At 40.6% G+C, this 21,996-nt stretch overlaps 2 protein-coding genes across 2 annotated transcripts in view; both read right to left on the bottom strand.

The window, feature by feature from the left end:
- Positions 1 to 406: 406 nt before the first annotated feature.
- On the bottom strand, positions 407 to 15,645 carry canx (calnexin). The gene is made up of 15 exons (XM_054597504.1): positions 15,572 to 15,645; positions 10,881 to 11,126; positions 9,977 to 10,050; positions 9,805 to 9,863; positions 9,341 to 9,482; positions 9,174 to 9,255; positions 8,543 to 8,735; positions 8,258 to 8,447; positions 7,735 to 7,848; positions 7,483 to 7,639; positions 7,154 to 7,369; positions 6,171 to 6,290; positions 4,813 to 4,969; positions 4,636 to 4,718; positions 407 to 4,075 (listed from the first exon to the last, which is right to left on the bottom strand). Exons 1-15 carry the CDS (start codon positions 15,635 to 15,637, stop codon positions 4,016 to 4,018), a joined length of 1,959 nt encoding a protein of 652 aa, XP_054453479.1. The 5' UTR covers positions 15,638 to 15,645; the 3' UTR covers positions 407 to 4,015.
- Positions 15,646 to 17,049: 1,404 nt separating this feature from the next.
- mgat4b (alpha-1,3-mannosyl-glycoprotein 4-beta-N-acetylglucosaminyltransferase B) overlaps positions 17,050 to 21,996 on the bottom strand; it is an 84,171-nt gene continuing 79,224 nt past the window's right edge. Inside the window, exons 14-15 of the mRNA XM_054597800.1 lie at positions 21,727 to 21,839; positions 17,050 to 19,126 (exon numbers count right to left, since the gene is read on the bottom strand). Coding sequence (XP_054453775.1) covers positions 19,103 to 19,126; positions 21,727 to 21,839 — 137 coding nt within the window. The 3' untranslated portion in view covers positions 17,050 to 19,102. The remainder of the gene's footprint in view (positions 19,127 to 21,726; positions 21,840 to 21,996) is intronic.

Genomic DNA, 21,996 nt, shown 5'->3' with positions numbered 1-21,996 from the left:
ACAATTATGTGGTAAACAAACAAATGCTCAACAAACCAGAATGTTTTATATTTTAGATTCTTCAGAGTAGTTGAATGAGAAGGTGGAGGAGGTGTGTCCAAACTTTTGACTGGTACTGTAGATATTTTTTTAATTCTATTTTTTGCTATTCTTCTGTTGTAATCTTTGAGACTCTGGCACAATCATTATATTTGGGATTATTAAAGTTTTATCTTATCTTAATGATGTAGTATGTTGAATTAATGACTTTAGTATTGCGGCATTATGAAACCTTTTCAAAATAAGTATAATATTAAGATGCTAAATCATTTGTTGGAGAGTTTGTCACAATGACTTAAAAGGCTCAATCTTCTTTCTGATAAATGAATCAGTCACATTAATAATTAAACACTCGTTGAGCCGCTCATTCAGTTTCCATTTGGCCTTTTTATTCATCAAAACAAATGTTGTCTGCGTGTCCACACACACACACATCTCGGCTCCATCATCACAGTATTTCTATTCAAAGTCGGACCGTTTGGCGTGTTTCAGCCCGGCCCACCTCTCTACATAGTGTGTACGTCGGAAACAGGCTGCAGGACCAACCATTAAAGTTTAGTTTTTTTCAAAACACAATGTCAACAAAAATAAAAATAAAAAGTACAGAGTTACAGAGTCATGTAAAGTTTCACCAGCAGATACAGTGTTCAGTCTACAGTCGGTTCAGCGAGGCAGCTTCAGCCGGACACAAAAATAATCTGAGACAAAACACAAAAAAAGGGAGACGAAGAGAGCGGCTGAAAACACATTCTGGATGTAAATGAAACGCCGCTGCTGCTGGAGGCCGCTCGTCCTAAAAGAATCGTATTCTGACACTTTCAGGAAAAACAATAAAGACTACAAGCAGCAGAGCTCACAGCCGGCATGTAACTAGCTCTTATTTACCCTAAAAAAAAAAAATGTAAAAAGGAGGGATTGAAGGTTATGGAAGCGGTGACCTCCACGCCACCTCGAGCCCCAAAGATGTGACCTCACCAACAGCCAGAGACCCGCCCACCATCCACTATGACAAACCCCCATCAGCCAATAACAACGCTGCTCATCAGTGACTCCTGAATTAAAACCCACAGAATACGTACGACGACAAAGAGGACACATCAAGGATACAAGACTGGATTCATTTAGTTACTTCTCTTTTATCAAACACCTTCAAGATTCACAAAACCAGCTTTTATTTCATATCTTTTCTTTAGAAGCTGTACACAGAATGATTCTCGCTCGGTAACAGAAGCAAAAGTCTGGGGATAAATTTATCATTCGTGATTTGTAGTTTCTTCTGCATTATAAATAATCCTTAAAGGATTTCATGATGAATACAAAATAAAAAAAGAACACATATTTCAGGATGTTTTATCAAAAGTTATTTCTCAAGTGTTGTTTTCCTCGTGATCAGACTCGCGGAGAAAACATATTTTTGTCCTGATGGTGGCGCTAGAGGGAAAGGTCAGGAGGTCAGGATTACAGTCAGAACTACCGTAACTTGTGAAAACACTTTCTGACGATTGCCAGTTGGTTTTTTTCACCGGTGGTCGTAGTCGGCCAAAACAAAACTAGTTTAAGATTTCAGCTCTGGTTTTATTTTGGCGACACCTGGTGGTTTGTTTCCTCTTAAAGGAATGCCTTTGATTGGTCGATTCTGCTCTTCCGGATGACATCATTACGTGACATATTTGCAAAAACTATGCAAAAAAACTCACTCCGAATAAATGTCAGCAATGTTTTATGTTCGTCTTCACTCAAGGTCCACTTACTGGCTTTTACTGGAGCTTTCACCTGCATCTCACAGTCTTCATCAGCGGATAAAGTTTGTCATGACACTTCTGTCAGATGATCTTTCAGCAAACTCCCTCGCTCAATGAAGACCTTGAGATGCAGCCCAAAGTTCCAGGGCAAAAAAGCCAGTAAGTAAACCTTGAGTTAAGATTTTTTGTCAAACTACTGTTCCTTAAAAAAAAAAAAGAACATTTTCACGCTGAAGTGCCGTCTATTTAAACAAATGGGGCTAAACTCCCGACATGGATCCATGTGGGAGAGCGTCTGTGATTGGCTGGAGGAGTTGAGGTGCCGCAGGCGGACAGGTGAGAGGGTTAAGCGCCAGAGTTTTATTCCACTTAGTGCCTTTTCTTTTTTCATATGGGGCAGATGAAAGAGGGACTGGGTGTCCGTCCACCTGACGGCGTGACGAGTTCGTCCAAACGAAAGACGACAGCAGCTCGTTTTAACCCCCAGAAAGGTACTTTAACACAACAATAAAGAAGGTTCTGAAGGTGGGTTTGGATGTAAAGATGAACACATCAAACCCAGTTAGATCCAGGTGGAGTTGAAACAACCATACGAAGAAACAAAAAGGTAAATTGGACACTTTAATTGGATAAGAGGAGCCAACGAGCTGCTGTTGTGTTTGTTGGGACGAATAAAAAGGAGCCTCAGTGACGGGTAATAAACACCCGTCACTCACCCGTGACAGGTAATAAACACCTGTCACTCACCCGTGACTGACATTTACGGTGTAATCCAATGCTTTCTCTCAAACCATTTTAGGCTCGGTGGTTCTGACCTTTGACCTATCTGACCCCCGTCGCTGCCATCAGGACAATACAACACAGCAGAAATACGGAGGAAACATGAGCGCTGTGTGTGGAGCTAACAGCTTTACAACAAAACACAACTAAATGACTAGAAAAATGAGACATGAAAAAGGAAGAAAAAAAGGTATCGGCAGCCATTTTTAAATATTAGCATGGTGGCTAATCACTAGCTAATTTGTAAAATCTAGGAAGGCTTAACGAGCCAACAGTTAGTAGGGGAATTAGCGGCTTGGCAAGCTAATTAGCTAGTTGGTCAGTGAATTACACTCTTTGTGGGCTTGTTAGCAGCCCGTTGTTAACACTAACTAGTTTGGAGGATAATAGCTTTAAATTGTAGGACGAGTAGTCTGATTACTACCAAGTTGTTCATGAGCTAATCAGCATGCTAGGAGAACAATAAACACTTTTGTTGGGTTAATGTCATGATCATTTGTAGGATAATTAATCTCCCTAAAGGCTAATAAATCAACGGTTAGCAGGTGAACTTGCATGTTGCATACAAGCTCGTCGCTAGCCTTGTTGGAAGTGTTTGAGGGGTTATTAGGCTAATTGGCAAGACTTTTGTTGGATATTTCGGACTTATGTCAGCCTAATTAGCACACTGGTTAGGGGCTAGTAAGCAAGACTTCTGGGTTTTATGTCCTTAACTATTTTGTAGGTTTATCCCGACTGTCGTCCTAGTTAGCAGCCTGTTCGTAGGCTAATTGGCAAGACTTTTGTTGGTGATTTTTTCCTGACAGTTTTCAACTGTCAGCCTCATTAGCATCCTGATCAGGGGCTAATTAGCAGCCTTCTGGTCGGCCAAACGGCAAGACTTTTGGTTGGTAAATTCTCTGAATGTTTGTTGGATAATTCAGACTACTGCGAGCCTAATTAGCACCCTGAAGGTGAGCTAATTAGCATCCTGTTGGTCACCCGAACAGGAAGATGGCTACTTGGGATCGATGGCTAACTAGTGGGTAGTTGCTGGGAGCTAATTAGCAGGGGGGCGGAGCTTTGCTAGCTCAGGATGGCGCTGGGCGGTGAGCAGGCGGTGCGGCGGCAGACAGGACGCGTCGATCCCGTTAGTTTGAGTCTGCTCAGGTGGAATGATGCAGGAAGTTTTAGTTAATCTCAATTAATCTCTTTTATAAACAAAAAAATCCTTTAAATCACACTAACTCAGTCCTGTTCATACTGGAATCATCATCATCATGAGCAGGCGTCCATATGTTGGAGGTCTTGATTAGTTTCCTGTAAGCTTCGCTGCTTCCACGGGGTTCCATTTAGGCTTCATCGCCTCGGAGCAGAGTAGTAGAAGAAGAAGAGGAGAGGAGGGGGGGGGGGGGAGAGATATTTAAGGGGAGGGAGGGGGAGGTGTTGAGGTCAGGGCTGTGGATTCAGAGATATCAGTCCTTTCTGACCTTCCTGTTCCTGGGAGATCTCCGCAGAACGTCGTCCTCCAACTTCTACAGAGGAGAAAGAAATGTTGTTAAATTCATTCATTCAGATCATTCTTTATCTTAAAACATCTGCAAACATTTCAGCTTCTTGAATTGTAGGAAATAACTGGTTCTGAACAGTTTAGAGAGGATGAATTAAATATTGTTTCATATTTATTCTCGTTATTATCTACTAAAAATCTTCCTTAATGCCAGTGTTTTGGTACAATTTGAAAAAAAATAATAATAAATTTAATGAAATCTGGAGTGAAGAAGTAAAAGTGAAATACCAAAGTATCGTTTACATTTTGTACTACCTCGTCATTTGAAATAGCTTCTGGAAAACTAATGGGCACAACAATTAAAATATACATTCAGAGATATTTTGCAAATCAAAAAGCTCTGTTTGGATGTTGTGGGGCCTGAATCCACACGGATGTCTGCGTTCATCTTTTCTTTAACCGTAAATGTAGTTTTCTGATGTCATGCAGGTTAGTTCTGGTCTATAAAGGACGACACACAAATGCACCTGAATGCATCATTACACTGATATCAGTCACAGAGAAACAAAAACGGCGTCTCCTTACATCGTCAGACGTCGCATCCTTCTCTGCATCCTCTTCCTCGTCTTCTGCAGCACTTTCCTCTCCGCCACTTTTCTCTTCTGCAGCTGAAAGAAGAAAAAAATAAACAGTTAAAATCAGTCAGACCGATAGCAACAGAGAGAAGAGTTTAGTTTCTACAAATCTAGACGTTGTAGCCACCTGGACTGCTCTTCTCTGCCTCTTCAGCCTTTTCAGCCTTCTCCTCCTCCTCCTCTTCCTCCTCCTCCTCTTCTTCCTCCTCTACCTCCTCCTTCACGTCGGGCTGAGCTTCGTCGGTCTTCTTGTACTCTGCTGCCGGCGTCTCTGGGGTCTTCTTCTGCAGAACAAAAACAGGAAAACTCTTTAGTTTGACGTCACAGATTCAGTAACCTGCATCTCACGACCTCTCCAAGCTTTTTCAGTTCAGCATCGTCAACTTTAAATGATCCCAAGATGTTGCTGCTTGTGCATGTCTTCATTCATTTAATTGTAAAACTGAACTACATAACTTTATTTGCATTTTTTATCTTTCAGGCAGCAAATTAAAAAATATATTTACTTGCAGAAACTTGCAAAGTAAATTATTAAATAGATTTCAATCCAAAAAATCTGAATAATATTTTACAATATAAATTTGTAAAATGTAGGAACATGTGAAAATATTCAGAAAAAAATATTCTAAATAAAAGAGAGAAAAATACCTAAATAATATCCCCCAAAATTTCAAAAGTTATGGTAAAATAGGATTTATATTAAAGTCAATTATTAAAAGGAAAAACAGCAAATCTCTTAAGACCTGTGAAAACATGTTTTCACATGAAACATGACTCCAAAACAGTTACTAATTAACTTTCTGTTAATCGTATAATTGTTTCAGCCGGACTATTAACTGTTATTGTTTGGTTTTTAATGCAAAAATCTGAACCGTCAAAGAAACTAAAGCTGTCAAATAAATAGAGTGAAGTAGAAGTGAATAGAAATAGAAGGCGAGATGTTTAGTACAAGTACCTCAAATTTAGGTACAGAACAAAACAACACTTTCTCGGTGTAGCACAAAGCCGTCGGCTTTTTTTTGACAACGTTCAACGTGAATACAGACGTCTAAACTACGACACCACAGAAGAAGAACTATTACCAGCAGCACAAACACAAAAACAAACACGTGAAGCTAATCTATCGGCAGCAGTCACCAGGCCTGAGGAGGCGGGTCGGTTTGGCCGTCCGACTTCGTTTAACTCTTCCTGTAAGCTGGTGAGACTCAACTGACCCTGATCTGATCCTGAGGACCTCTGTGGAAGTCACACACACACACACACACACAAACACACACACATAAAAACACACACCAGACTGAGACATCAGGCCGCTGGACGGTTTAGAGAACAGACCCAGGTACATCAACTTGGCGTTTCTGAACTTTAAGTCAGCTCGTCTCTGCATTTCCCTCAAGGTATAAAGATTCCTGAGCCCAGCTAACAGTGCTGTGTGTGTGTGTGTGTGTGTGTGTGTGTGTGTGTGTGTGTGTGTGTTTGTTTTACCTTGCCGGTGCAGCAGAAGACGATGATGAGGACGAGCGGTAAAGCCACGGTGAGGACGTAGACGACCCAGAGCCACGGGCGCTCCTCTGCAGCGCTCAACATCTGAGTTGCCAAACCGGGCTGCAACAAAAAACAATAAAAAATTAAATTAACACAGAAACATAAATACAGTTACTAAGTTATTACAGTCCGACTTTAAAGAGACAGTTGTGGTGTTTGTATGAGGTTCTTCTCCATGGTCAGTGTTTGGAAACAGACAGGAGAACCAGCACGGAAGCAAATCAATGTACTGCTGTGGACGAATTTTAGAAACCTAAAAGATCAACATCAGTTTAAGGGAACGCTATATTTAGAATATTTTCACCTCTTTACCTTTGCATGCAGAGAACTGAAGCCGTTTTCTCTAATCTCTTCAAAGCCACCAGACTCCATTTGCAAAAACAGTAATTTTACCTCTCAGAACACAGGAGTTCTGCCTGCAATCGTTTGTCAGTTTGTGTTATTTTGTGTCTTTGGTGAATCCAACTAACCCTTTAAAAACACCCAAGTCACCAAATAACAGAACCAAACTCACCAATGGAGGCAGCAGTAGACCAGAAACTCCTGAGTTCTGCAAGGTTAAATGTGTTTTTGTGAATGGAGTCTGGTGTCTTTGTAGAGAGCAAAGAGAACAGCTTCAATTCACCGTCATAAAGGTAAAGAGGTGAAAATATTATTTTAATTATTTTAGTTGCACATAAAGTGCTTTAATCTTTTTTCTTATTATTTCTTTTTGTCAAGTTTCAATTAGATCTTTTCTTTTTCGTCAAAGCATCATTAAAAAATGCCCAACTATTTGCCAACCTGCCCATCAACTTTATTTTCTTTTCTTTATAATTCATTTTTGTAGTGTTGCTTTTATAACTTTTGTTCCTTTTTTTTTAATTTAAAGTAGTTGTATTTATATTTGACCCAACAAATTGAATTAATTAAAGTTGACTCACATCAGCGGCGCCCTCGGCGGCCTTCTTCAGCCCCCAGCCGTCGTTGGCCCAGCGCTCGGCGGTGTTGCGGTCGTCGGTGATGAAGAAGTTGTCGAAGAAGATGTCGGAGGTCATGGACCAGAGCTCGAGTCCCACGGCGATGAACGGCGTCATCTTGAACGGCTGCAGGTCCTCGAAGAACGCCGGGTTGGCGATCTTCCTCGGCTTCCAGACGCCCTGAGGACAAAAAAACGAGATCCGGTCAGTAAAAATTAAACTGATTATCACCCATCGGTCCAAACGAAGCTGCACCTGAACGCCTCACGACAGGTGCGAGCTCACAAACGTACCTGGTAGTTGGGGTTGTCGATCATGGGGGGCTTCCACTTGCCCTTGTGGTTGGGGTTGTCGATCATCGGCCGTTTCCAGGCGCCGCAACCAGGGGCGGTCTCACAGGCGGGGTTAGGAACCTGAGGGGCCTCCCATTCGCCGTCCATGTCCTCGTCCCTGACAGACAGGAAGCACAAAGACAGACAGGTGAGCGGAGTCTGGACGTACTATTTGAATCAGCCAATCAGAGGTCAACATGTCACGACTCTCACCAGTCCTCGGGTTTGACTGCGTCGGGGTCTCCGATGTACTCGGGCTCTTCGTCCAGCCAGCCGTCTGGTTTCACTGCATCTTCATCTGGAATCTGAGCAGGTGCATCCTCATCCCTGCAGAAAAAAAAAAACAAACAAACACATAAACATACAGATGTAAATAACTGCATTAACACATCCACACAGATTAAACACACAGATTATAGCAACAATCTGTCAGATAATCTCAGATTCTCAGACTGGTATCTATAAACAAACGTTGAAACCCTATAAAACAAAATATACTGTTTTAAAGTCTCAAGTATTAAAAGTATGCATACTAACTAGCCTTATGTATTTCTGAAGTATGTGTACTGAATAGTCTTTTATATTATGAAGTATGTGTACTGAATAGTCTTTTATATTATGAAGTATGTGTACTGACCAGTCTTCTACATTATGAAGTATGTGTACTGACCAGTCTTCTATATTATGAAGTATGTGTACTGACCAGTCTTCTATATTATGAAGTATGTGTACTGACCAGTCCTCGGGCTTGGTGGCTGCGGGGTCCTGGATCTTGGGCCTCTCGTCCCAGTCCTCTGGCTTCTGGTCGTCGGGGTCCTCGATCTCTGCGGCGGGGTTCACAGCGGGGGTCATGTCGGTCAGCAGGCTGCCGCTGTTCACCACCGTCTGATCCACCAGAACCTCAAAGGTGTTGTCAGGGTTCACCACTAGGGGGCGGCAGAGAGGCGAGGAGTTAGAAACCTGGACGCTGATCAACGTGCGTCCTTCCTAGTGTGTTCCTGTGTGACCAGGTGTATCTTACCCAGTGTGTACAGGTGAGTTTTCTTATCGGTGTAGTACGTCCTCAGGTCGGAGTCGGGTTTCTTGGCGTGTTTCTCTTCGTACTCTCCAGTTTTGGGGTTTTTGTGTCTGAAGATGAAGTGCAGTTTGTATTCTTCTCCACATTTGTCGGGTCCGAACATGATGGTGTACGGAGTTTTATCCACAAACTGGTCCTGAAGACACGCAAAGGGAAAAACGTTCAGAGTCTAAAGTCTATTTATATTTATTTTAACAATAAATACGCAGATGTGTGAATGTTTCCTCCAATGTAAAAGCTGCCTATCAGCTGCAGAATGGAAAAGCAAGTTGTTTTTTTTAAACAATCGCCAAAACTACACAGTTCATCACAGCCAGCAGCTGTAAAAATCATTATCGACACATTTTCATCTTTCAGTCGGTTCTTGAAAACATCACGTGTGACAAACACTTCCTTCAGAAATAGCAACTGAAACTAAGCTTAAAATTGTGCAATTTCGTCAAACATATTTTACTCTACACGTCTTGTTTTTATCTCGCCACAAATAAACCTTTTACTTTAATCATATTCTGTAAAAACATTAAATTCTGAGCTCCTCAGCAGCGTGTTTAAGTGTGTAATGAGTCACACTGACCAGGTCAAGGTCGGGAGTCTGAGTCAGCAGCTTCACGTAGGCGCCGCCGCAGTCGATACCGGCCTGGAAGTTCACCTCGTACCTGAACAAAAGATGGATAGAGAGATTAGATGAGAGCGGTGAAGACACCTGACGGGTGAAAGAGGAGAAGATCTTCATCTTCTTACTGGATGATGAGCGGCTTGGTGTCGAAGGTGAAAGGTCGCAGCAGCTGGGCTGAGATGGCGTGATGTTTGGCTCGTGACTTCAGGACCAGACCTTTATCTCCGGGGAGCTTACTGTCCTTCATCTCCTCCACCGACCATTTACCTGGTGATTACATCATCATCATCATTATTATGCAAATTTGTATATTAGTACCTTTAATGTAACAGTATGTTTAATTTTGATATTAGTAATTTAACTTTAAAAGAGTATTTTTTACTTTGACAGTGTGGCATTAGTACTTAAACTCTAACAGAGAATATTTAGGTATGATATTAGTAGTTTTATTGTAACAGAGTATTAATACAGTTTGGTATTGGTACTTTTACTGTTACATAATATATTAAGTGTGTGGTATTTGTACTTCTACTGCAGTAACGGATCTGAATACTTCATATGAAGACATTAACAGTAGACGTGTACTCACCGTCGTACTTTGCGATGTCCTCGTCTGTGTCCTCCTTCTTGGCTTTGGACAGAACCCATCTGAAACCAACACACAGGTGAGTTCAGTAAACAACACACCTGAACAAAGAGAAGCAGCAGCTCGAACATCTCAAGGAAACAAAGGAGAGAATAAAATAAGTAAGAACATTTACCCGTCTAAAGTCCCTCTGTCGAAAGACTCAGCGATGAAATGTTCCCCCATCGGCTCTGGAGCCTTGTAGGTCACCTGAACAGGAAGAAGGAAAAGGGTTAATGATGGACAATTAGAAATAACAATTACAGAAAATATTTCAGGTGTGTTTACGTTTGGTTTCCACTTCAGGTGAAGGATTTAAATAATGTGATAAAACTGGATTTAACCCACCAGTAACAATCACAAAAACTACCCACAGACAGAAGCTGTAAAAACTCTCATATTTGTCAGATTTTCATCTTTCTGACAGTCCTTAAACACATCACGTGTTACGAACACTTCCATTGGAAAATGCAGCCCAAACCAAGCTAAAAATTGTGATATTTCATCAAAAACATTTTATTCTACATGTCTCATTTAAAATCTCGCCACAAAAAAAACAACATTTTACTTTAACCAGATTCTGTAAAAATCATAAAATTCTGAGCTCTTCAGTGAAACTATGAAGCCATGATTGACTCGGCTGAGACCAAGTATGAGAAATACTTAATATAAAATAAACATAGTAGGAAAAAGGTGAAATTAATTAAAAAGCAAGATTGTAAAAAGTAGTTTTGAGCTTTTTCTTAAAACTATTAACAGAAGTTGCTCATTTTCTTTGTGATGGGAGTAATGGTGCAAAACAACAGAAGGCTGTTTCACTCTACTCCATCAGTTCTCCATCAGTACTCCATCAGTTCTCCATCAGTACTCCATCAGTTCTCCATCAGTTCTCCATCAGTACTCCATCAGTACTCCATCAGTTCTCCATCAGTTCTCCATCAGTTCTCCATCAGTACTCCATCAGTACTCCATCAGTTCTCCATCAGTACTCCATCAGTACCACAGTGTGGTATAAGAAACGGTCCAATCAGCAGTCTTACCTTCGGTGTGGGAGGAGTTTTGGGCTCAGCTGGAGCTTCATCCTGCATATCTCCCTCCAGGTCCAGCTCTTCTTCCTCCTCCTCGGCTCCGGCGAGACCCAGATCCAGATCCAGATCGTCCTCCACGTCCACCTCGTCACCGAGGACGTCTTTAATCAGGTCTTCGGCCCGAGAGACAGGGGCCAAGCCGAGGCAGAGGAGGCCCGCTGCCAGAAGAACGAACAACGCCACCTTCTGATCCATAGTCTGGAGGGAGGGGGAGGAAGAGGAGGGGGAGGAAGAAGGGGTGAGCAGATCTGTTTGTTTTCACTGTCCTCATGTTGTGTCCATGTTTCACATCCGTTCACATCCCGGCTGTATTTTAAATCTCTATAGGCGTCTATAAATAACAACTTCATTACAAAACTGTGACAACACGCATCCCTCCATCATTAACAAAAAAACACACACACACACAAAGAGGTTGTTAAGGTGTGTCGCCCGGGCAACCATGCGTCGTCCGGGTGACGGAGCAGCACCCACGGGACACGCAACCTTAACGAGATTACACCCCCGCGGGATTACTGCAGCAGCAGCACCCCACAACACACACACACACACACACACACACACATTAGAGCACGGGCAATTTACTCTGCAGCACATTAACACTGAGAGACTGCGGGTTAATCATTACACACACACACAAACAAACCCACTACACACACACACACACACTGTGTTTACCGTAAATAACGTAGAGACGCCTCCATTGAAATTCAATGAAAACAGATAATTTACAGAACTGGGAGGACAATAAGAGCTAACTTTTTAAACCGAGCAGTTTATTTTCCCACCCGTAACTTCATAAAAATAAATAAATCCAATGATTATCCTTTGAAACAATAACTCAGTCACAAAAGAACTACACATAATTATTGTTATCGTCAGCTGATGGTCCATTTTGGGAAAACAACCGTCATTTATTTTTCTCAGAAAAGGTTTTATGCCGACCGCTGACATCGTGTTCATCACTAAAACAAAGATAGTCGTTATGTTTGTCGTTAGTTTTACATTTGTCGTTTCTAAATTTCTTAAAATTAGGCTCAGACTCAAATGTTGTAGTTGATTAAGCTCCGGTCAAAAAACCTTATTTCTTAATCATTTTCCTTTTAAGATAAATAATTTGATTTGTTTTATGCTGAAATATTAATATATATACATAATTAAAAATATTTTAATATATTTTAATTATATTTATTTCAGGAGTGTTTCATTTTACTAAATTAATTATTTTGCATCTAACTGAAACACAGAATGTGCAAAAATCTACTTTTCTGCAGTTATTCAGTAAACAGAAGACAAAATATGTTGTTGATGCGCTCATTTAAATCTGACAGAATCACTGATTTCTGTTGGGGGTGCCTCCCATAACATGATAATAATAATAATTAGATATATTTTTATTAAATAAAAGATGTGTTTTGAATACAGGCAGATAAATATCGTCTCCTCTTGATTTGTAAAAGTAAACAATAATCCTGCAGATCTCTGTTTGTGTGTTAACTGCTTCTCATCTCACACAGCAGACTGTCGGGGCTAATCAGATTAGCCTGCCTGGCTAACAGAGTCTGATCACTGGCGCTAGCCCGTTAGCTTAGCATCAAAGCTGTCAGGCTGTCGCCCACGTGGAGTTTGAGGGAATTCTCTGAAGAGTCGCAGTGAAAGACTTCCCATTGAAAATACTATAAATGTACAACTGTAACAGGAAAACTGTGAATAATCGAGGGCTAAATCAATAAGATGATTAATAATTTCATGCTATGCATATTTTAAGAAAAAAAATAAGTAAGTCTAAAAATGGCATAAATTGCTTTTTCTTGATTCTCCAATGTGAGTATTTTCTTTTCGCTTTTAATAAATTATTAACTTTATTTCTTTGGCTTTTGGTCAGATAAAAACGTTATTTTTAAAAATAATTTGATTTCATATGACTTTGTTTTATAGGATTTATTATCCATTTTATTTTGCCATTTGTTTTATTGCGCTTAAAGTATATATTTTTTAAGTTTTCAGTATTTTTCTTAAACAGCTGATCACTGTTATCTTTATTTAGATGTATTATTGGGGACTACTTTCAGGGCAGATTACTCCTCATTCGGTGCAGTAGGACAGTGTGCATGTGTGATTGAGTCACTACATCTGTCATTTGTGCAACATCATCTTACAGTAATAACCTCTTAGAAGCTCTCTGATTGGCTGATAGCAGCTGTCACTCTCAATCAGTTGAGTAAAACCAGCTGAAGTTGCCGTTCTCCACTCAGACTGAAGGTCTGGATTTACAGTTAGTCAGTTAATCTGATATTAAGAGTCTGTTTAGCCTGCAGGACATCTGCTGCTCCGATTCCAACGTCTGTTAAGGAAAAACTGGTTCCTAACTTCAGTTTGATGGAAGACAACAGGACTCTGGATAATGACTAGAGTCATAACATCCAGCGGACAGACAGGACGGGCAGGTTACTATTTAAACAGGAATCCCCTGTGAGGAGCCTCTGTCGTTAATAGAGTGAGGAATATAAACACAGAATGACTGACTGAGCTTCTCAACTGCAAATGTGTCACTTATCTGTCCCTTTAGTACTTTAAAACATCCAATGAGCTGTTTTATGGTTACAAGATGATTTTAAATATTTCCTTTCTTCTCTTCCAACATTTTTATAAATAACAGGGCTGAACGGTAAAATGTGAGGAATTTGCGATATTTTATTATCCAAAAATATTATAATTTTATAGTTTTCTCGGTTTATCCTAAAGCGATCGTCAAAATGAAAAATAAACACGAGAATAAATAGAATAAACCTTCTAAAAACATCTTAATTTCAATGTGTGTTAAAGAGAAAGACCAAGCTGATATAATTAAATTATTGATTTCATGTCTAATCAATATTGACTTTAGCTAAATTTACAATATTCTCTGCTTTTTTTCTCTCTATCAAATGCAAATATACCTTCAGACTTTAACTCCCAGCAGAAGCAGCTACGTCTCCTAATTTGCAGATTTATTTGAGAATTTAAAACTCAATGTGCATTCAAATGTTTTTCTCTGATGTTCCGACTACCCAGCTCCAGAAACTCAGGGAGGAATTGTAATTTTGCTGTAATTTGCAGAGCTGGTTTGCATTTAAATGACTTCAGATCAGAGCGGGTGGCGGTTCCGACACACCGCCCTTAAACCAGCAGGTTGAACTGGTCGGTCCGCCTCAGGGTTCAACTGAGAGACTGGATCCCATCAAGTCAAGAGTCTTCTCATCAGAGCCTCATTTCTAAACACTTTGTTTAGGGTCTAAGATTCTAACAGCTCTTGAGGACACGGTGGGAAAGCTGCAGAAATGCCCTCATTAGTGACCAATCGATTAGTCGACTGGACGCCATTATTGGGTTTTTTTTATATTTCAGATCCTTGAATCTCTGCCAAACGTCTCAGAATGTATTCAAACAGGTTCTGGTGTCGACCTGAATGAAGACATCCCATCAAGTGACATTCCCCATGATTATGTGTTCCAAGAGGTCAAGATGTCCTCAACTCACCGATGAAGGCACAATGTGGATTAAACACAGAGACACATTTAACGGCCTTATATTCATGTCATACTTCATAAAGATCAACGACTTAAGATGATGATATTAACCATTAACAACGACTTAAGATGATATTAACCATTAACAACGACTTAAGATGATGATATTAACCATTAACAACGACTTAAGATGATATTAACCATTAACAACGACTTAAGATGATGATATTAACCATTAACAACGACTTAAGATGATATATTAACCATTAACAACGACTTAAGATGATATTAACCATTAACAACGACTTAAGATGATGATATTAACCATTAACAACGACTTAAGATGATGATATTAACCATTAATAACTACAATTAGAACGTGCATCACTGAATCCATTTTATTTACACTAAAACACGATTAAAGTGTTAATATTCTAGTTTATCGTGCTTCATTTTATTGCTGAAACAATCAGTTTAATTGTGGTGGATTCAAAAGTGAATGATTAATGAAGATCAGTAATTGACAGGTTGTAGATGATCAATAGTTAACAGCTCCATACTGGTTTCCATACTGGTTTTCTTACTGGTTTTCTTACTGGTTTTCTTACTGGTTTCTCATGTATTTGATCTCTCATAACCTCCTTAATTCTGTAGTCACGTGTCCTGTGTTTCTGATATTTGGTGGTCCTGGTCCTCCCACAGATGATGCTAGCATGCTAGCTGCATGCTAACATGCTAGCTGCATGCTAGCTGGATGCTAGCTGACCCCGGCTGTCACTCATCCGTTGTGACAGCCGGTGTTTAACTCCACCAGACGTTACATCTCTTCCACTGAACACCCTCCACCACCCAGGCCCAACACCCAGCTTATTATTATACATTTAAGGGGGTTAAATGTGAGAGAAAGGGCCAACGCAGCAAGCTAGCAGGCTAGCTCAGTCCACCTGTCGGTGATTACAGCGGGATGCTAACAGCTAGCAGCTAGCGGCTAACGGCGTGCTGGAGGCTCGCTGCTCCGTGTTTAACGGCTAATACCGGCCGTGTTCTGACTCAGAGGGTTTAAACAAACATACATGACCCAGAACCCGTCCTGATCCCCGGGAATAAGCCCGGTTCTCGCGTCTCTTTACTCACCTCCGGCTCTGTGATGTGACCGCCTGGGAACGACTGAGCAGCGTCACATGGGAGACTGGAGGCCATAAGCCACCTCCCCCTCTGGACGCTGATTGGTCCGCGGGAGGAGGGCTGTGACGTAGCCTGTCAACTGTCAGCCGCTGATTGGTCGACGGAGGCGGGGTCGCGGTCGGCCAAGACAGAGCCCGCCCCCTTCCGGAGCTGAACCTCGTGGACAGCGTTGATTGGTCGAGCCGTCAGAGGAAGTGCACGCTGATTGGTCGGAGCCAGGCTGATGAAAAATGGACTGAAGAAAATGCCAGAATCTTTAGTTGCTTTACTCACTTAAATTAAAGGTTATATATTATGCAACACTCGTCATAATATCACAATTGAGAGTCATTTTGAGCATTATAACATAACATTGAATTAATGTATGTTTATATGTGGTATATATGTCTGTATGTATATGTTTACTGTGGATTCTCTACTGTTCTTACTGTTTTTTACTGTTTTTATTGCTCATTTGCTTATTTATAATACTTGTTTTGATCTTTTTATTTTATTTTTATTTACTATGTCTCTTGTTTTGCACTATCCTCTTTGCTGCTGTAATCCTGTAAATTGCCCCGCTGCAGGACTAATAAAGGATTATCTTATCTTATCTTATCTTACATTAGATAAGATAAGATAATATATATATAGATAAATGCATAAAATGTCTCCCCTTATTTCACTGAACAACCTCACTGATAACAGCTCCAGCACCTGACTCACTTAAAACCACACATTTATATTTTGTGTATTTATTTTGACAGAGCCAGGCTAGCTGTTTCCCCCTGCTTCCAGTCTTTGTGCTAAGCTAAGCTAACCCCGGTCCTGCCTCCAGCTCTGTACTGAACACATGACTGACATCCATCAAAACATCTCCCAAAATGTTTTCCTCAGCCTGTCAGAGCAGATATGTGGGAGTCATGTGATCATCCATGTGACCCTTTCACCTCACCAGACCACCTCACACCAGGCTGCTCCTTCTTCCTTCACTGTGATGAATCATGAGGCTGTTTTTTAAACATCTTCGACCCCCATTATCCTTCTGAAAACCCACATTTTTTAATCAACTAGCAGTTTCTATTTGGACATACATTGAAAAGCTCACAATGTGCTTCTACGAATCTAGATGTGTCCAGTCTGATGTAAACTAATAGACAAACACAATCTAACCACTGACTACACATGCTTTTATTGTGAAAACCTTAATTCTTTTAGGGCCACTCTGGATCACTTCCTGTCACCTCAGGCTTTTTATTTCTGCATAAAATTGAACTAAATTCATACCTCGCAGCTTCTCCCGTCATTAACAGTGTTCGTCGCAGCTGAGTGATGTTTGGATTTTATGACATTCCTAGAAATCCCCCCCCCCATGACCTCCACCAGCTGTGACACCAGAGAGTCTTTTTCATAACAAACCTACATCCAAAAAAATTCATTTAAATTTTCTGTCTTTATTACAAGTCACAGATCGGATAGAAGTTAAAGATTTAAATAGAGTTTTTATCTAAAGGATACAAAAGACAAACACAGATTATATCAATGCATTCCAGTGCATCTTACAAAGAAAAGAGAAAGACCACTCGGGATGTTTCCCGAAGCTTGAAGACGCTCCGTTCACTTCAGATCTGTTTTTCATCTGAAGCTCAAATATGAATGAAGATTTGACAGAAGGGCTGATTTAATGGAGCAGGTGGAAGGAATGCTAAATCGTTTTCTTTAATCAGTCATATTAATAATAATCATCAATAACTGAGAACTCAATGGGTTTGTTCATTTGAAGGGGAGTACATTTTCTTTTTTCTGATTTTGAAATGTGAAATTCCCATAAAACCATCGTTTAACCGGCTTTACTTTAATTTAAATTCTTCACGTTGATCACATGATTATGTTAGTTACTAGTTTTGCTTTGATCTTATTCAGGATATGAAACCTTGTTCATTCATCTCCCTTTACATGTGAGGACACGTGGACTCATCATTCTGAATTTGATGAAAACATTTTCATCATTTGAAGGAACCAATAACTGAACCGAGGGAACAAACAAAGAGTGAAAACAATAATCTGAGGAAACACAAGGAGACAAAAGACGTCTTTACAGAGAAATTAAAATTAAATTAAACTGTTGTTTTTTTTACCAAAAGAGTCAATGAGAGACTGAAAATGGAGAGAAAGAAAAGACATGAATCTCTGCTGAAGTAAAGTACAAGACAGCAGAGTAAACTAAAGTACTGTAGAGTACTTTAAAGTACCTTAGAGTACATCAGAGTAATGTAGCGTGCTGTAAAAAACTGCGGAGTATGTTAGAGTACTGTGGGACGTAATAGCAATGTAATGTACTATACAGTACTTTAATTTAAAGTACATTAGATTACTGTTGAGTACATGAGAGTTGTGTAAAGTACTGAAAAGTACACTTGAGTACTGGAAAATATGTAAGAGTACTGTAGAGTACTGCAATGTATGTTAGAGTACCTTAAAGTACATCTGAGTAATGAAGAGTACATAAGAATACTGTAGAATACATTACAGTGCTGTCAAGTACTGCAGAGTACTGCAAGGTTAGAGTACAGTAGCGTACATTTGAGTACTGTAAAGTACATTAAAGTTCTGTGAAGTACATTACAGTTTTGTAAAGTAGAACAGAGTACTGTGAAGTAGAACAGAGTACTGTGAAGTAGAACAGAGTACTGTGAAGTAGCAGAGAGTACTGTAAAGTACTGTGAGTACATCACAGTACTGTGAAATAGAACAAAGTACTGTAGAGTACTGAGAAGTACAATAAAGTACTGTGAAGAAGAACAGAGCGGTCGTCTGTGAAAAGGCCTCAGTTAATTTAAAATAAATCAACAACTTTGTTAAAAAAGTAAAACAGCCGTCGTCGTCGTCGGCGTCAGTAGTTTAAAGCCACAGAGATGTGAGGAGGCCGAGGTCGCAGCAAGGGATTCTGGGTACTTTGTCCGGGGCTCGTTTGAAGTTTTAAAGTGAATCTGCTCTTCGTCTTCGTTAAGGCAAACCTCTGAACCCCCCGAGCAGCGAGCACAGACACACATCGACACACTGAGAGGGCATTCATATGGAGGTGTGTACATCTCTATGCTTATATGCACATACATGGTTACTGTGGGGGAGGGGTTATGGTAGAAAGGTCCGGAACAACCAGATAAGAAAGAGGCCTTTGAGTCCTTATATTAATGAAGCAGCAGGTCCTGTCGCCGTGGCGATCGCCAGTGTTTTCATCTACATCCCTGTATGTACACATAAATACAGATTCTTAGTTAACAGCATCGTCTGAGACCAGGAGACCAGGAGACCAGGAGACGGGTCGTCCGGTCAGTGAGGTTCAGTCTCTGAGCCGCCTGCAGCCCTGCGGCGCCGAGGTCCGGCCAGACGGCGGCGCTATGGCACCGCCGGTTGTGAGTCTGGTGAGCAGGGCTGATGAGCGTCCCGGGGGTCAGCTCGGCTGAACGGTCTCTGGCAGGCGAGAGAGGAGGAGGAGCTTCACTCTGCTTTCTTTATGAAGATCTGAGTTAGGGGGAGACCAGAGAAACCAGTATGAAACCAGTAAACATGCAGTTAAATGATCCAGTTTAGACCAGTATGTTAAACTACTTTTTCTATACTCATTGATTAAAAACTACTGGCACAACAGATCATTAAACTCACGGTTCGGATCAGCTCAAAAGAAAAACGGAGCAAATATAACTTTTAGATCCCTGATCACGTTTATTCTCATTATTGATCATTGATGATCCATATTGTCATATACAGATCCCTTTGCTGTTTGTTTGTATCAGCTAAAAGGATCCAGACTATTTATTTTTTTCAGCCGTCCAAAAAAATCATTTCAACACTCTGAAGTCAGTAAACCATCAAAAATAGTAAATGTTATACTTTTACTTTTTTATAGTAATTTATAGTGTTTTTTTCTTCATAAAAACACACAATTCAAATGATAAGGAAATAAAAGATTATATATTTATTGATGTAAAATAAATCTTGTCATTAATAGTTTTAATGTTGTGTTATAATCTTAGAGCTAGTGTTAGGAAGTTAAACAGCTCATAATTCATCTCTAATATCTCTTTTATATTGATGTGAAAACATCTCCTACAAACTACTGGATTTATTCTAGTTTATCACCAACACTACATTTGAACTAAACCTCAGTCAGTTAGCCGTTAGCGGTGCTGCTAACGTTACTCTCCTGTTGGTTTAAACACAGGTTGGTTGTTTACAATGTAACATTATCAGAGATCAGAGACTAGAGAAGCATAAATGAAGTCCTGATCTCATGTTTTACTGAATATTGGAGGATAACGATCGTCAGTAAAACTTTATTTAACACTGTGATGGTTAACGTTTAACCGTGAGGGGATCAGTTTGGATCACAGATCGACGTTGGTTCTTTACACCACTAATAAAATCCTCCCAGACTGAAAAGTTCTTTAAAGGGTTAACATGGAGACAGTTTCTCCTCAGAGTAAGGTCAAAGGTCAGAGGTCAGTCCTGCTCTTTGGTGCAGCAGAACTAATCCTTTCACACAAGTGGTACTTTAAGGCTGTTTGCTTCAATCAAAACAAAAAGGACAATCTTTTTAATGATTAGACTCTTCCAGTTAATTTGGTCTTCAAAGTTTTTAAGGATTACGTCATTGGGCTGCTGTGAAGGTGCAGAAAAAAACAGACATTTAGAGGTTGTTCATTCAGCTGTAATTATTTTAAAATGACTCCAAAGACCAAAATCACATCTGATCCTTCTTACATCCTTCTCAAGAACCCTTTAAGACTCACCAAGGACCCTCAAAGATACCTGGAAGAACGCTGGAAGCATCACCATAAGAAATATCTCCTGAATCTCTTTCAAGTTCCATCAGCAAAACCCCCTCAAGGACTCCTCCTGGAATCCCGTCACACATCAATTTCAAGCACTCCTATAATCTTCCATAACCCCCTCTGACTTTCAAGGATGCCTTGGACCTCTGAAACCTCTTCAAGAATTCCTCTAACCTCCCCCCCAAACTCCTTGAAATCCTATTACACACTCTGAAAATGGCATTCCTAACAAGCCCTAGAGCCTGGTCCAGGAGACTCGGAGGCCTCTTTGAAGTCCCTGGAACATTCTCAAGGACACCAACAGACCCTCATAAACAATCCTTTTGATAATTAATATCTCAAAATGAACACCTGGAACACCCTAACCATGAAACCTCCTGTTAGTAACCCACCAAACACCCCCTCGGTCCTCCTCATGTACTGAACACTTTGGATCTCGTCATGGAACTTTGAACATCCTTGGCAGCCAAAGTAACCAGGATCTGAGGATCAAACACAACCAGAGCATTGGTACCCCTAAAGGCTCCTCTGGGATCCCACCATGGATCCATGGAACATTAAGGAAGACCACCAAGAACCCCATTAAGATCCTACAGTACTTAAACGTAATCAAGGCCCATCTGAGGCTTATCAAGCACTTCTGTAACTCACATAGATAACTTGTCAAAGTCCCTGGAACCTCTTAGAGGACCTCTTGAACCACAGCATCACTGGTACACATTTAAGTAATTCAAGGACGCTTGGAACTGCAACCAAGACCCGTTCAAGAACCAAGGAAACCTCTGTGAAACTTGTGCAGGCTTTGTAGAGCCCCTGAAACGACTTCTTGAACTTCCAAAACCCTCCTGGGAATGCCTTTAAGATGTTGGAATATCCTACTTAGAACCCTTTGAACCTCTTGAAGAATTCCTTTAATCATCAAATAAATCTAGACAACCTCTGCTAAACATGTGCAACCTCCAAGAAACATGTGCAGCCTCTATAGACCCCCTCCAGAACCCCTGAAACCTCCTCTTGAACCTCCAAAATCTCCTGGGAACGCCTTTAAGATATTGGAATATCCTACTTAGAACCCATTGAACATCTTCAAGAACTCCTTCACCACTTAGAGACATCTAGACAACCTCTCCAGGAACTCAGAAACTCAAATGAGGAATCAAGAACCATCTTCCTCAAAGACCCCTTTCAGTAAGAAACTTTGGATAAATGTCCTCTTGAGAAGCCGATCATAAATAAAAACACAGGTGGGTCAAACTGGTTTTAATCTGGTTCCATTCCAGGTGGTCTCACCTCGCTGAGGATCACCCAGACCGGCGAGTCTGTCAACACCGAGAGCCGCATGGCCTCCAGGGGTCCAAAGGTCGGGTCCACCTCCCCCTCCGCTATACCGTTCTTGAACGTTCCTGGAAGAGATGAAGATCAATGAGATCAATAAACTTGATTGGACCGGAATCTGTGATATTTCTCAACTTTAAGGACTCTGTTTCCCAGAATTCATTGTGACCAAAAAACACAGTTTCCCTAATAATATTAGAGAATTATGCAATTTATGTTAAAAGA

Source organism: Anoplopoma fimbria, chromosome 4 (genome assembly GCF_027596085.1).
Source record: "Anoplopoma fimbria isolate UVic2021 breed Golden Eagle Sablefish chromosome 4, Afim_UVic_2022, whole genome shotgun sequence".
NCBI classification, from domain to species: Eukaryota; Metazoa; Chordata; class Actinopteri; order Perciformes; family Anoplopomatidae; genus Anoplopoma; species Anoplopoma fimbria.
This window is presented reverse-complemented; position numbering and strand designations above follow the sequence as displayed.

Excerpts from the sequence above, each read along its gene's own strand:
- canx (XM_054597504.1), bottom strand. The coding sequence starts at position 15,637 with ATGGCCTCCAGTCTCCCATGTGACGCTGCTCAGTCGTTCCCAGGCGGT. Across the intron at positions 10,051-10,880 it reads AAACTCCTCCCACACCGAAG|GTGACCTACAAGGCTCCAGA; the intron begins GTAAGACTGCTG and ends CTTCCTGTTCAG. Across the intron at positions 4,970-6,170 it reads TCTTCTGCTGCACCGGCAAG|AAGAAGACCCCAGAGACGCC; the intron begins GTAAAACAAACA and ends TTTGTTCTGCAG.